Source organism: Marmota flaviventris, chromosome 8 (genome assembly GCF_047511675.1).
Source record: "Marmota flaviventris isolate mMarFla1 chromosome 8, mMarFla1.hap1, whole genome shotgun sequence".
NCBI lineage: Eukaryota > Metazoa > Chordata > Mammalia > Rodentia > Sciuridae > Marmota > Marmota flaviventris.
Window position 1 is genome coordinate 46,265,678 of NC_092505.1, and position 14,191 is coordinate 46,279,868.

Below are 14,191 nucleotides of genomic sequence, written 5' to 3' on the forward strand. Positions count from 1 at the left end.
TCCCATAGACTTCCTCTTGCCAAAGACATCAAGTTAAAGCTGAAATTTTTCATATCATGATTCATCAATGAGCAGATTGTCATCCAGTATAGACTGTCTGAAACTTGAATTGTACTCATCTAATTTGATGTCCACTCATCTTAAATATGGCTAAATGTTTACATCGCTGGTTTACATTGGGTGATTTCTGACTTTCCAGGAGCACCTTGCAATACACAGAAACATTTTTCATCATCACTATTTGGGTGCAGGAAGGTGTTGCTACTGGTATCTAGGCACTAAAGGCTGGTGATTTTGCTAACCATCCTAAAATTCACAATAAAGCATGCCACAACAAACAATTATTCACCCTGAAATATTCACCAAGGTTGAGAAACTCTAGCTGGCTTATGTACTTACTGACCTGAAAACTTGCAGACTTCACTATTTAATTGAGCCCTTGGAAAACCTACAGAAACAATGATGACTGTGAAAGTCTTTGCCCCTGGTGACATTTTATAAATGCCCTGTTTTAGAATCAAATGCTAATCCTATATTTTATCTTAAAAATATTATGAAGAACCAAGTCTTGCTTCAGTGGGAAATAATTTGTATGGTCTACCAGATGAGTCTCTGATATTATCATTTGAGAGCATTTTGATAGACAATTAAATCTGGTATTAAGGTAATTCTCTGTGACTGGATTCTTCACTGAATGTTGATTTCTCCTTGCAAGCCTATTGATCTTGGCAGAATTAAAGCTAAACATTTAGCATTCGAGCAAGAAGCATAAATCAAATTTGGCTCAAATAACTTTCCTGTATTTCAGGGTTTGTTCGCAGTTTCTTTGTTTTGTATTCATTTATTTTATTATACCTTTTGCTATTACTCATTCCTTTCCAGGGTCCCAGTGAAAATACCCTACAAACAACAGTAGTGTTCTGTTCCTTGCACAAAAACTGAATCCATTACTTGCACATAATGAATTCCAGCAGGATCATTATGACAGCCCTAAACTTCTGGAAATTCTGACTTCTTGGATCTTCCTTTTTCTGGCTCTTATTCCTTCAGTTCTCTTCCAAAGACTATTTTCTGTCTCATTCATTTTCATTAGACTTATTGGGAAACAGCACTCGCATCGACTTAGATTGTAGCTGTGAGGTTTTCTTAGAAATAGGTAGAAGAGCAGTGTAAGGAATATCATTGCATAATGAGATGATGTGTTTTTTTTTTCAGGGTTTCTTTCCCTTAGCAAATAATGTAAGTGGCATGCTATATGTTTCATTTTAAAATTATTGAGTTTGTATTTTCAGTGTGTGTCTTAGAAATAATAGCAATGGCATAGAGGTGTTAGTTGAGATGATTTTATTTTATTTTATTCTTTGGTGTTTGTGTGTGTGTGTGTGTGTGTGTGTGTGTTTTGAGGGCCTCACACATGCAAGGCAAGTGCTCTACCACTGCACCACACACCCAGCCCACAGTCCTTGAATTCTAATCCTGGATTCTCCATTAAACTCCAGGATAAACTCAATTATTTGGGAGGGAATGTATTTTCTTTTTTGTAAAAATTGGATGGTTTTATTCTTTAATATTTTTTATTTTTTTTTTATATTTTTACTGGGAATTGCTCTACTACTAAGTTACATCCCCCATCCTTTTTTATTTGCAGAGGCTGATAAGTTGCAGAGGCTGATCCCTCTGTCTCAGCCTCCCAAGTACCTGAGATTACAAGTGAGTACCACCTCACCTGGCTACATGGCTGAAATTCTCATGTCCCATAAATTTGGGTGCTTCAGAAAGATCAGGAGATGAGGGGGATGAATACCTCCTCTATTTCACCAGAGGGGCTCTATCTCAATCTATTTTACATAGAGGTTCCATTACAGCTTTCATCTTTATATCCAAAACACTTATTTGGAAACTAGCATCCACCTCTGTAAAATAGACCCATTTTAATATCACCCACTAAACCTGTTTGTGGTTCTTCTTTCTATTCACCATTTGGATGTAACTCTTCCCTTCTTATGAAATTTCATGGGTAGACAGAATTTTATAAACTGACACAGGTCATCTAATTCATCTCCTTCCCTGATGCATCAATCTCAGCATAAACGCTATCCTTGACAGCCTCCACTTCAGAATCACACAGCTTGAGGAACCTAAATCATTATGCTGGTCCAGCCACCTTGATTCACAGGAAGTCACAAAAGACAGCCAGCCACAGAACAAGGAACTGACTGAAATGGTTACTATTTCTAAGGTTAAGTTACTTCACTTATCATTAATGAATAGGTAGAAGTGGAAACAAAAAACAAAGTCCTATAATTTGCATCATAGTTGGCACTTTCCTCTGTGGTCTTGTATTATAAATCATGTGTCATTTAAAATCCTGTATTTATTAAAGGTAAGTTCACTGAGGATAGGGAGCTTATTTTAGCATGGCTCTTGAAAATAGTGATCAATGGCAATGTCACAGAGGTGAAAAGGATTCTGGGTTCTTGAATTCTAATGCTAGCTCTTCTATTAAACACATTAAATGTGAGCAACTTAATTCTTCATTAGGTTTTGTCTTCCCATATGTAAAATGGGATGATGGAGCAATAATGTTTCATGATAAGGCGGGGAGCAGCTGCAGAAAAATAGGGAGCTGGAGAAAATCTTCCTCCAATCCATTGTCAACACATGCAAGGAAATGGGACCTAAAAGCATTTTAAAGACACAGATGCTTGTGACTGCTTATTAAATTAAATAAGCTCGATGGTTTTCATTTTATCATAACCAGAACTCTGACCTTGCTTCTACTAGTATCTTCTTTTCTCTTTCCCCAATGATCAGCTTAACTCCCTCCTTTTCAGAGGTATTCGTGCTGTGGAGACCACCAACAGGGCAATGTAGGGATGGAGTTGAAGAAAAAGCAGGGAAGTAAGTATAGGAATCTACACAGCACAGTAAAGCAGAAAAGAGTATGATCAGGTGAAACCAGCCTCTTCTGGTAGTCCCCTTCGATACTAAAAATAGAAAATCCCACACAACACATAGGCATACCACCCAGGAGGCTGACTCCAAATCATCTTTTTTAAAGATTGGTCTGGGTCTTTGGCAAATGATGGCCAGATCTGTCTGGTAAAAATTACATCGCCAGAAAGACAGCAGGAAAGGGAGGATGAATTAAAAGACAGAAAAAGAATTATACAAGAAAGCTGAGTGGAAAAAAAAGGAAAGAGAGGAATTATTGTTCCTAATGAGAAACGCAAAATTTTCCACCAGACGACTGTGACTCTTGGCTGAATGGCCTACGTACCATGTGAATGAAAATGCAGGATGGATGGGGTATTACGGGAAGATGGGACTTGTGTTCTCTCTGCCTGCAAAGGCCACCAGTTCACTCAAGGCCTTCCTGCAACTCTGATCAACAGATCACCCCTGAGAGGCAGTCATGCCCTCTCCACACAGTTTAGCTGGAGTTCAGGACTATAACTTAAAAAACCTGCATTCTGGACACAGCCCCACTGCTGACCCTCCTTGATTTGTCAATCTGAGGCCAGGGTTATCGTGTGTAAAGTAGTAGTGACAGATTCCTTCAATATCTTTGGCACTCCTTCAAGATACAGAATTGTTTATGGATCCAATAACTGCCAATGCTACACTTGCTAAATTACATTTCTTGAACAAAACAGTTACCCTCACTTTCTCATTCTTACTTCATTGCCCCAAATTCATTATTGCACTTGAAGATGCTCTTGCGGGGTCCCTTTCATCCGAAAGATGTATGCTTCTAAGTAACCCATAGCTTAATCAATTCCTTGGAACCAAAAGAACCACTATTATGCCAAATTCAAAGACTTATCTTTATAGGTGACCCTGCTCACCTTTCATATTTATCAAATCTCACCCATAAAGCAAGGTGACATTTTATCAAACATTTCTAAAAAAAATTTCATGTAGTGACCTCTTTGGAGTTGATGGAATGAGAAAATGTTGTGATAGAATCCATTTGATTCTCAGAGATGGGATCGGTGAGAGAGAGAGAGAGAGAGAGAGAGAGAGAGAGAGAGAGAGAGAGAGAGAGAGAGAAAGTGGTTTATCATTTTCCTTTATTAAAACCTGTAAAGGAATCCCTGATTCCTCTGGCAGAAAAGGGAGAAAGGGTGTAGACAGTTGTTTGCTGCTCTCATCTAACTGAATCAAGCTTCCGTGACACGTAGCATTTATAAGAAACTGGATGACTGATAAAGAGATGACCGACCAGCCCACAGATGGACAACCCCAATGAGGAAATAACTGTGATTCCGGCACACTAGACCCAGGAACTGGTAAGACAAAGCATCTCCCAGGTTTCCTTCCCAAGGAGTGGGACATAATAAGGTGAGTAGTACATTTTGATGATTCAAGCACAAAGATGTTTCAATTATGTGTGAGAGAAGAAAGTCTCATCTCCTGAGGAAATAACCATTAGAATAATTTCAGAACAGCTATTTCAGAAAGACAAAATCAACATCTTATTTGAAATAATTCAACAAACAGGTAAAAATAGTTCAATTAAGGGTTCTGGAGCAACACAGGATCTGTATGAGACAGTTGTCTGAGTTTTCAATTTCTCTTTAAGGCATTCCTTCTAGAAAGGCGAAAGCAGTCAGTAAGCAGAATTAGAGTGAGGAAATAATCTGAGTTTACCTTTTTCTTTTCTACCAACCACTAATAAAATTAATAGTGGCCAAGATAAAGGGATTTGGGGAAGATGATTCTGGGAGGGAGAGAGAATTGACTAAATTCCATTTCCTTTTTTTCCCTCCTTTTAGTCCCAAGAAGAATAACAAAAGCCAAATGGCACAAACACTAATACAAGCAACAAAACATGCAGGAGAAAGCTAACTTTAGGTTTAAAAAAAAAAAGGAAAAAAACACCACCAGTTTGTTTGTTTTTCTTAAAAGGCTAGCAACAGGGGGAGAAAAGAGCAGACACTTTCAAACAATTTATAATTATCAAGGACACAGATAAGAAAGGAAAATCTCTTTCTTACATCTGTTTAAATTCCACAAATATACATAAAACAAATAAAATGTGCCAAGGATTTTCTGAAGCATAGTTTTAAATAATATGAACTAAAATACAAAAAACTGGAGAGTATAGGCAGGAGACTGCCACATTAGCCAGAACTTGCAAGAAGGAAACAGTGAGATATCCACAGTCCACACTCCTGTAACTTTCTCTCCCAATTAACCAGCCAGGAATCTACACAACTGATGTAATAAAAACTTTCTGCCACCACACAGAAATTTTAACACTATTTCATGAAAATAGAACCAAGCTATGATTCAATCAACACACAATATTGAGTATTTACACCTAGGATCCCAGCTGAGATATTTGGAAGGAATATGGTTGTTGATGACCCAACTGAGACCTACTGACCCTAATAAAGCACTAATTTTAAATCATATTTAATGCCCCAGATATTACAAATAATAGTTCCATCTAATAATCACCCAGATCTGGGAGTCCCTACTTTAGAGATGCAAAAATAACTAATGTCATTCTTGATTTCAAGGAGCTCACATAACTGAGAACAGATATACCAATTTTCCCAAAGTAATGTTAAAAATGAAAGAAAAAATGATAGAAGAGGAACAAATTTCCTCCTGTACATATTCAGAAAAGGGAAATATGATGAACTTCTGGGAATTGCAAAGGGAGTCAGGAATGCCTCATAGAGATAGGTATGTTTATGTTAAGATAGTTATGATTTGAAAATGTAAAGAAGGAAGAGGAAAAGCTACCACTGTAACTAGTAATAAGAATAAACACATATCTAATGTTTGCTGGGAATAGGCCCTGTTTTTGGCACTTGACATCAGTCATCTGGTAAACTTAACCTAAAACACGCAAGTAGTCCTATTATTTCCCCATTTTGCAGATAAAAAGACTAAAGCTCAAAAAGCTTATGTACTGTATTCACACTCATGCAGCTAAATTGGAGAAGGTAGACTTTAGGTTAGTCTCTTTATCTATCCTAATCCAGAGCCTGCAGGCTTCCTAAGAAGAATAACAATGGCAAAAGATGCAAGAAAATCAGATGCTGTTCCCTTTGGCTGGAAGGTAGCAGAGTTGGGGGAGATAGAACTGGGGAATTTGAGTGGAACTGAAGCTGAATTAAACTATATGGGCGTTGTTTAGTAGTAAGGGAAAATTACTGAAAGTTTCTCAGCAGAAACTACAATAAAAACTATTCCTTAGGTTTTAGGCTGTGGAGCATGAATTATATCTTATAATCTAAAATGATAAAATCAAAAGTTTGAAGAGTTTCACTCTGCCTTAACACACACACCAAAAGGGTGCGGCTAGGAGCCAGGCGGAACTGCCGCCTCATAACTGTTCAGGCAAATTCCCAACATGACAGGCCTCAAGGAAGAGTCTATGGAGCAGGCCTTCAGAGAAAAGTGTTGTCTGTAATCCCACAGGGCAAGGATTTACTCTACTCATCCCTGGAGCTGTCCAAATCTGGCATAAGGAGAGCCCTGGGGAATGCAGCATCCTTTGGAACCTGAGGCGATCCCACGGGCTAAGGGCATAGCAGGGCAAGCACTGGATCCAGTATCTATTGGCAGAGCCTGCGCTCCTAACTCCCAGGTCCGTGCTCATTGCATCAACTCAGACTGCTCTGCTACCACAGACATGACACTGAGTAAGCTCCTTTCCTTTTCTGGGAATTACTTTCTGTGCAAAAAGGAATCTCACTCATGGGTCTCAATATCACAATTTTCAATCCTCCATTTCCAACATACCAGCATAAAGAATCTGTTTCCATTGGTGGCTCAGTAACCATGATTTGGGGGAGAAGCAGTACCTCCTAAGACCTTCTGCAGTTTGTGAACTTCCTAGCTAAAAATAACTATTTTTTAGCTCTATGAAGACTTCCGATCCTCAATGAATTCAATTTGGCCTAGGATTATACTTTTAACTACAAACCAGATCACTGATGGCAAAAGTAATTCAACAATACAAGGCACCATGATCAGACCCAAGTACGTGTAAGGAACTCATCCTATCAGTGAGTGAACACACCAGAATCCAGATATGTCAAAGCCTGGGAATGTTCTTTTACATTTATGAGGTTTGTTTTAGTCTCAAATGCTAGTATGTATTGTTTTTATGAGTAAAGTCCTCTGGACAGCAAGCAAAAACTAAAATTGTAGAATTTTTAGAGGATGCGGGTGAGGAAAGAACTATGATGAAGCATTTTTTAGATGTTAACGAACTCCAGCCATACAAAGCAAATTTCCAAATGGATAAAAATATTTCCTTCTTAAGAGATTATCAATTATGTGCAAGCAAGAGACTTTGCCCATTCGAGTGGAGGTGAAATGGAAGCCTGCTTCTGCCCCTAGAAATATTGCTAGTAGAGCACAAATGAACAGATGATGCCAAATATTTATGAAAGGATTTCTTCAACATCATTGGTTCATCAGACAGTGCCCATTACTACAACCACAACAGGGTCCATGTGTGCCTTGATCTTATAAACAATTAATTGCAAATGTTTGAGTCCTGTTAAATCTATGTCTTCACCTTCTTTGACCTCCAACCAGGTTACAAGAGCTTGGGACTGGCTGACAAATGTTAACATTCATAGTGTAGCAAACATAATTATAGAACCAAAGAAACCCACATATTGACATTTACCTCATGGTTATTTTTATATGCCCAAACATGAATATGCATTCCTTCCCCAGACCTGAGAAAGGAAAATTTGTCCAATACATGTGAACAAATCATCAGCAAGATGGCCAACCTCTCACTTCTGAGACTTCCCGGAAGACCATTCTACAGAACCCACATTCTGCTGTCAGGTACTCAAGATGCCTTCTCTGTCCAGAATTGACTGGTTTTTGGAAGACCATTCCAAACTGCCACTCACTTAAAAGAAAGGAGGGTTATACTTTATGTGTGCCTTAGCAAATTCAATAGGAGGCACAAGCATGTAAGAGACAAATCTTGGAAAGCATTTGGGCTTTCTTCTTTCCTGCCCAAGGCACTAATCTAGTGAGCTCCGGGACCTAAGCTACAAACAACACACTGAGAGTTTAAAGTCTCAGTTGAGACCTCATAACTCCTCTGACAGTTGTAAACCTGAGAGTCTATGACCAGTGACAACATAGACCTGTGGGATAAGCTTCAAAGGCATGTCAATGCTAAAGGCATGTCAATGTTGGAACATGATGTATATTTTCTTCTCCTTAGAAATGCAGCCTGGTCCATCTGTAGCACTACCAATCAACCCCCTGAGCTGCCCCTCCTCCAACAGCTGGGAAGAGACATTGCTATACTAAAACAGAAAGTCAGGAGTGGGGAGAAATTGTGTAAATTTGGAGTAACATGGGTGAGTGGGCAGGTGTGAGGAATTCATTCTAAATTCTCTCTGCTGAAGCATCCAGATCTTCAAAATTGTGGATGTGGGAAATAAGACCAATTTACAGTGTATTCCTCCCGACACTAACTTCATGGATGTTAAGTACACAAAGATAAGAGCCCTGGGCATCTGATGTCACGTAATCCAGTCCAATGTAAAACTTCAGGAACTGGAAGGCTTCCATCAAAGGAGAAAAAAAAATCAGCACTTGTGGATAATTTTAATGAGATGGTCCCTCAGAGCTTCACCTCCCCCTAGCATTTCTTCTCTGTAATCTGGAACTTTACTTTTTTATAGAAGAGAGAGAGAGAGAGAGAGAGAGAGAGAGAGAGAGAGAGAGAGAGAGATTTGTTTAGGAACACATTTACTCTGCTATCTTGAAAACACATTCTGTTAAACTTACCAGAAAAGATGCAGACTGGAGTATAGTACTGGTGAGGGAGAGGAGACAGAGATGGGAATAGGTATATACCAAGAATGATTCTTGAGAAGAAAGCTTATTATAGACCCAGCTGTTTTAAATGAGTGCTTTAAATATTATCCAATCAGTACAGCCCTCTTTTTGAGACTAAAGTTAATGTTTAGAGAGAGGAAGAGTCAGAGAAAGACTTGCCCAAGTTCATCTAGTACAAAGTTTGGGCCAATAGATGTCAAGATTCATAAACATGAGACAGATGCTTAAGAAATCCACTCTGAAAGATTGCAAAGCAGTGCAATACTAAGATAACCCGAGGACTCAAGAGCACATCCAAGAGCCACAGGGGGCGTTAGGTGTGGAAACGCCAGCGTCAGGGTACCTTGATGTAGGCCCGCTGCAGGTAGTTGTAGGGCACTCTGCGCTGAAAGTCGCTGCGCACATCCTCGCTGACGCGGTGTCGGGACGCGGGTCCCCCGAGGCGCTGGGTCTCACAGCTGCGGTAGCAGCGCGCCCGCTCCAGCAAGGCGCGAAAGAAGGGCAGCTCAGCCCCGGGGCCGGCACCGGGGGGCACGAGAGGGCGGCGCACGGCGCAGTGGCGGGCACAGCGCGTGCGGACTTCCCGCAGGCGCCGGTGGCTGAGCAGCGCCGATTCCAAGTCGCGCACCGCTTGCTCGTAGTCCCCGTTGTAATAGGCAGCCACGCCGCTGGCGTAGAGCAGGTCGAAGGGCTGCAGAGGCCCGCGCTCAGGCTCTAGTTCCTGGCGCGGGCTGTCCGGGGGGCCGCCACACAGCGGCGGCGGTAGCAGCAGCAGCAGCAGCAGCAACGCCCAGATGCGCTCCTGCATCTTCCGCAGCAGAGAGCCGCTGGGAGACCGCTCCGCAGCACCTCGCGACGGGGTCTGTCTCCCAACTCCTCAGGCAAGCGCGCCAGTACCACAGCAAGATCTGGCTGTCCGACAGCCCCAGGTGACCGCCCGGCGCTCCTCGGACAGAGAGGCGGAGGCTCTGCCGGTCCCGCCGCTCTTAAAGGGACGCCCACAGCTCACACGCTCCTCCTGCTGCCCGAGCCTCCGCAAGCCGCGCTCCCAGGCTTTCCAGCCGCAGCCGCGGGTTGCCAGACTGGGGCGGCACACAAGCGCCAGGCAGAGGGCTAGCGCCGCTTGAGGCCAAACCCGGGGGAGGAGCTTTACACGTGTGTTCTCCTCTAGGTTGCAGAAGCCGGTATTATTATTCTTTTTTCTAGAGTTGAAAAAAAAAAAAGTGTTTTAGTGAGGTTCGGGTCTTAAGTCATTTTCTGGAATGTGTACATGATCTTACAGTCTGCTGGGTCCTTCTGTTTGAAAAGAAAAGTGACTTGCCCAAGTTTATGCGGCTGATATGTGGCAAAGGAACGACTCGACCTTGGACCTTTGGGATCAACCTTGGCGGGTGGGGTGGGGAGATCTGTTCTTTGCCTTTTCATCCCACTTTGTATGGATGGTGAGTTTGTGGACTGGGGCAAGAAAGAACAGTAAACACAATACTTCTGTGTCTGCGTTAAGGGACCGAGAATGAGAATGGCTAGAAAGGAGAAACGGTACTTAACCCTCAGCCTTTGTCAGTTTCCCAGCTGTGTAACCTTGAGTAACTGAGCCTCAGTTTCCTCATCTCTTAAAATTGACAAACGTCCACATGTCAAATGATATTCAGATATAAATTCTTGTACAAATTGAACAAAGAGTCATTTTAATAAATCTAGTACCTCCAGAACTTAAGCAATGAGTATCAAACTAGGAATGGGAAAGCTGACAGAAATAGCTGCCAGACTCCAAGAAACTAGCTGGAGGTGTTTCTGTTCCTTGGCTTCTCCACTATCATAAACACCCGTTTAGAGGAGGTGTGACCCCTCTTTCCTGTCCCTTGGCTGCACACTCTCTGCAAGCTTATGTGCTGGGCCCTGGATTCCAGCCTGCTTCCTGGGGGCATTCCTTTTGTCTCTTAATGCCTGTGGAATTTCACCAAAGTCTCTTGCCATTTGGATGGTGAGTGGAAGAAGGGCAATGGGAAAAGACCACATATAACATTCAGTTGATCTCAATTTCCCAGAAAATGTCTATGTGACCACTGTGCCGAGAAGGTTGCCAGAGTTTCTTGTCATCCCTTCATTCATTTTGTTGGGTTTGACAACTCTGGCAATGAATAGCCCTACCTATGCAACTTTAAAGAATTATGTTCATATTATATTTTTTTTTCTACCAAACCTCACTAATTTGTCTCATCCTACTGATGGACAAGCTCTAATTTGGAGCTGAAGGTATACTAAATTCTTTGGATATTCTGGGTTCCAGAATTGTGTCATCTGCCCAGACTTTTTCTCTAGGGATTGTTTCTGTTTTCAGATAACTCTGCAGTCTAGAGTTATCAATCTACTTGTGAAAAGTTTTGAAAACACATTAGGATAGAAAGTACTACTGTGGGACTGTGGGCAAAGTACCCAAGTGCTTTGCTATATTTTATCTCTACATTAAGAAATATTTCTAGATCATCTATCCGCATAGAGTCAAAAGCCTATAATGCCTCAGCCACACAAATATCCTGCTGGTTTCCAAAGTGGGGCTGAATGGTCAAGCCTTTTTGCATATCCTACCTTCATTTTATTTCCTTCTGCAAAACTCCTATTTGATTTTAGGGAAAGCCTTTAATTAGTATGCCAATTTTTCCTGAACATTACAAAGATCCAAGGTACTTAAAGTATTAATTCCTGGTTCCTGCTCTGAGATATTCTGCTTTAATTGGTTTGGGATATGACTCAAAACTAGGGATTTTTTAGAAGTTCCCAAATGACGCTGGTGTGAAGCCAAGGTTGAAAACTATTGGTTTAGAGAAAATGCCTCATTCCAAGGAATAAGTCTAAGAACTGGAGTTCCAGGATCTACGGAGTATTCATGAGTCAGAGATATGAGAGTAGGCAGGGCTTTGTGTCATCTCTCAGATCTCTCTTCCATAGGAAGGTCAATCTTATTTTCCTTTTAAGGCTGGACCAGATCAAAAAGTTTATGACTATCAAAAAGTTTATGACTATCAAAAAGTTTATTGTCATATGGTGATAAGAACCGTTCAGTGCAGAGATGTTAAGTCCTAGTCACACTCTGCCCAATCGACCTACTGTGTGGAAAGACACAGTTTCCAATAGTTTCTTGCACTCTTGAACTGGATGTGCCAGGAATACACTTCATCGATAGCTGCTTCATTTCTTAGACAGCTAACTGGACCCCATTTTAGAGTGCCCAATTTTGTTGTGTTATAAAAAAAAAATCTAATTATTTAAAAAACACAGAGAAACACACAGAGGCCCTGGCATTTTGAAGTAGAATCAAGTCTAGGTCTTTATATTTTTTCCAAGTTCTCAGGAGATTCTGATATTTACCAGAGTTTACGAACCACTGCTTTAGTGACTTGAAGCAGTAGTTCTCAACTGTGAGTTATTTTGCCCACCTAGAGATGTAAAAATGTCTGGAGATATCTGTGATTGTCAATTAGGGTGTGGGGGAAGTAACATTCATACTATTGGTGTCTGGTGGGTACAAGGAAGGGATGGTGTTGACTGTCCCATAATGCAGAACAGCCTCCCCGCAAAAAAGAATTACAGGCTTCAGTGTCCATAGCTCCAAATTTGGACACTTGAAGAACCCAGTACAGAACAGAATGTGGCACAGCAAGCCTTGTCCAATCCCCTCATTTTATAAATGAGGAAACTTAGATAGGCAGTGGCAGGAGAAGAGTGCTTTATTATTAAAAATATATATGTTAAATGTCATGGAGAACTGGGTGATGATATTTTTGAGAATTCCTACTTTTTCTTAAGAAAAAGAAAAGTACATGAAAGAAAGAAGTTTATGATTTGAGAAAAGTGCTGTTGGAAACATGAAATGTTCAAGTTTCTGCTAAGATAGATAGGAACTGGTAACCTAAAATTTCACTTTTGTTCCCCAGTCTTTACGAATTCAAAAAACAGCCAAAGCACAAGAAAGCCCATCCAAAAACTTTAAAAGGGATCCAATCATTTTCCTGTTTATTGTATTTGGAATGAGTCTTGACAGAAGCTTGAATTTCCTTCTGTTTACAAGTCAACAGCTTCATTTTGCCCCCTTGTTTTAGGAAACTATCAGCAGAAAGGAATTCAGACAAAGAGAAGATCTTCAAATGCTTTTAATTTCTCCAAATCAGCTCAGCTTTTTAGACTTTTAGGTTTTTCTCTTTTCTACATAATCCTCATAGAAAGAATGAAAAGTATACTTGGACTTCAGTATTAGCTTGAATCAACACTTAGCGTAAGCAAACCTGATATTAGTTTATTTTGATCATGTGTAAACCAGGGCTTTTGCTTGCCCCAAATGTCTTTGATTCCTTTGAAATGAAAGGGATAATTCTCACTGTGCAACAACCCAACCCGTGTTCAGCTGCTGTTGATGCTGGCGACAAGGGAGTTGTTTTGAAGATTTTTTTTTCTTACGCAAATAAGATCATCTGAAGACTTTTTTTTCCTCCAAATAAGTCAGTGTGAAAGGCAATCCACCAACAATCTGTCAACATAAGAGAGTGAGAGAAAAAGGCCTCCCTGGAGGAAGAAGATTTTTTTTTAAGAAAAATTAATATTTAACTTACATTTAAAATCAAACAGGGGCTGCCACATTCTAGAACTATCTGTTCCTTTCCAGTTTCCTTAATAGCTCCTTCCTTGTGCTTACTTTAATTCCTGATTGAGCTTTAAAATTCCAAATCAAACAGAGTATGCAAATACTCTGTCCTCACACTCATGTCATGAAAGACATTGTAACTTCATTCCTTGGAAGACTCACATTTAGTTGCAAGGGGAAAAAAAAAAAAAAAAACAATGGGGGTAGGATAAAGCTAATTATTCCCAAAATAATTTAAGCTAAAAGCAAAATTCATATTGAAATCCAGAAACTAAGTATAAAGCCAGTTGTTGTTTGCTTTTTTTTTTCACAAACATTAAATCCTTTAATTTTCAAGAGCATCTTTGAGTAAGGTAATACTACCTACTATTGTCATTTTGCTAATGAGAAAAATAGATTTATAAAGGAGAAATGACTTGCCTATAGCCGCAGTTTGCAAGTGGTAGTGCCAGGATTGGAGCCTAGTTAGTTCTTTTTTCAATGCACTACATTGCCTCCAAACTCTACAATATCTTTATATCTCCTGTCAAAATTCTCTTTTTATTCAACTTGCACAGACCACATTTTTCTTAAATCACTAAATTTGTCATACATGCATCATTCAGCTATAGTCACAGACCCATAAAATTATTCTGCAAAATAAATGTAAAGGTTATGTGCATATAAAATCATACTTATTGGACAGAGCCTAAATATAACTGTAAGCTTAAC

The 14,191-nt window shown here is 40.3% G+C and overlaps 1 protein-coding gene across 2 annotated transcripts in view; it reads right to left on the reverse strand.

Moving 5' to 3' along the window:
• P3h2 (prolyl 3-hydroxylase 2) overlaps positions 1-9,821 on the reverse strand; it is a 167,075-nt gene extending 157,254 nt beyond the window's left edge. The window contains exon 1 of one of the 2 annotated variants that reach the window (XM_027951526.2): positions 9,185-9,817. In XM_027951526.2, coding sequence (XP_027807327.1) covers positions 9,185-9,649 — 465 coding nt within the window. In that variant the 5' untranslated portion in view covers positions 9,650-9,817. Of the gene's footprint in view, positions 1-9,184 lie in introns of both variants that reach the window. The other variant, XM_071615193.1, reaches the window with a different exon arrangement.
• Positions 9,822-14,191: the final 4,370 nt, after the last annotated feature.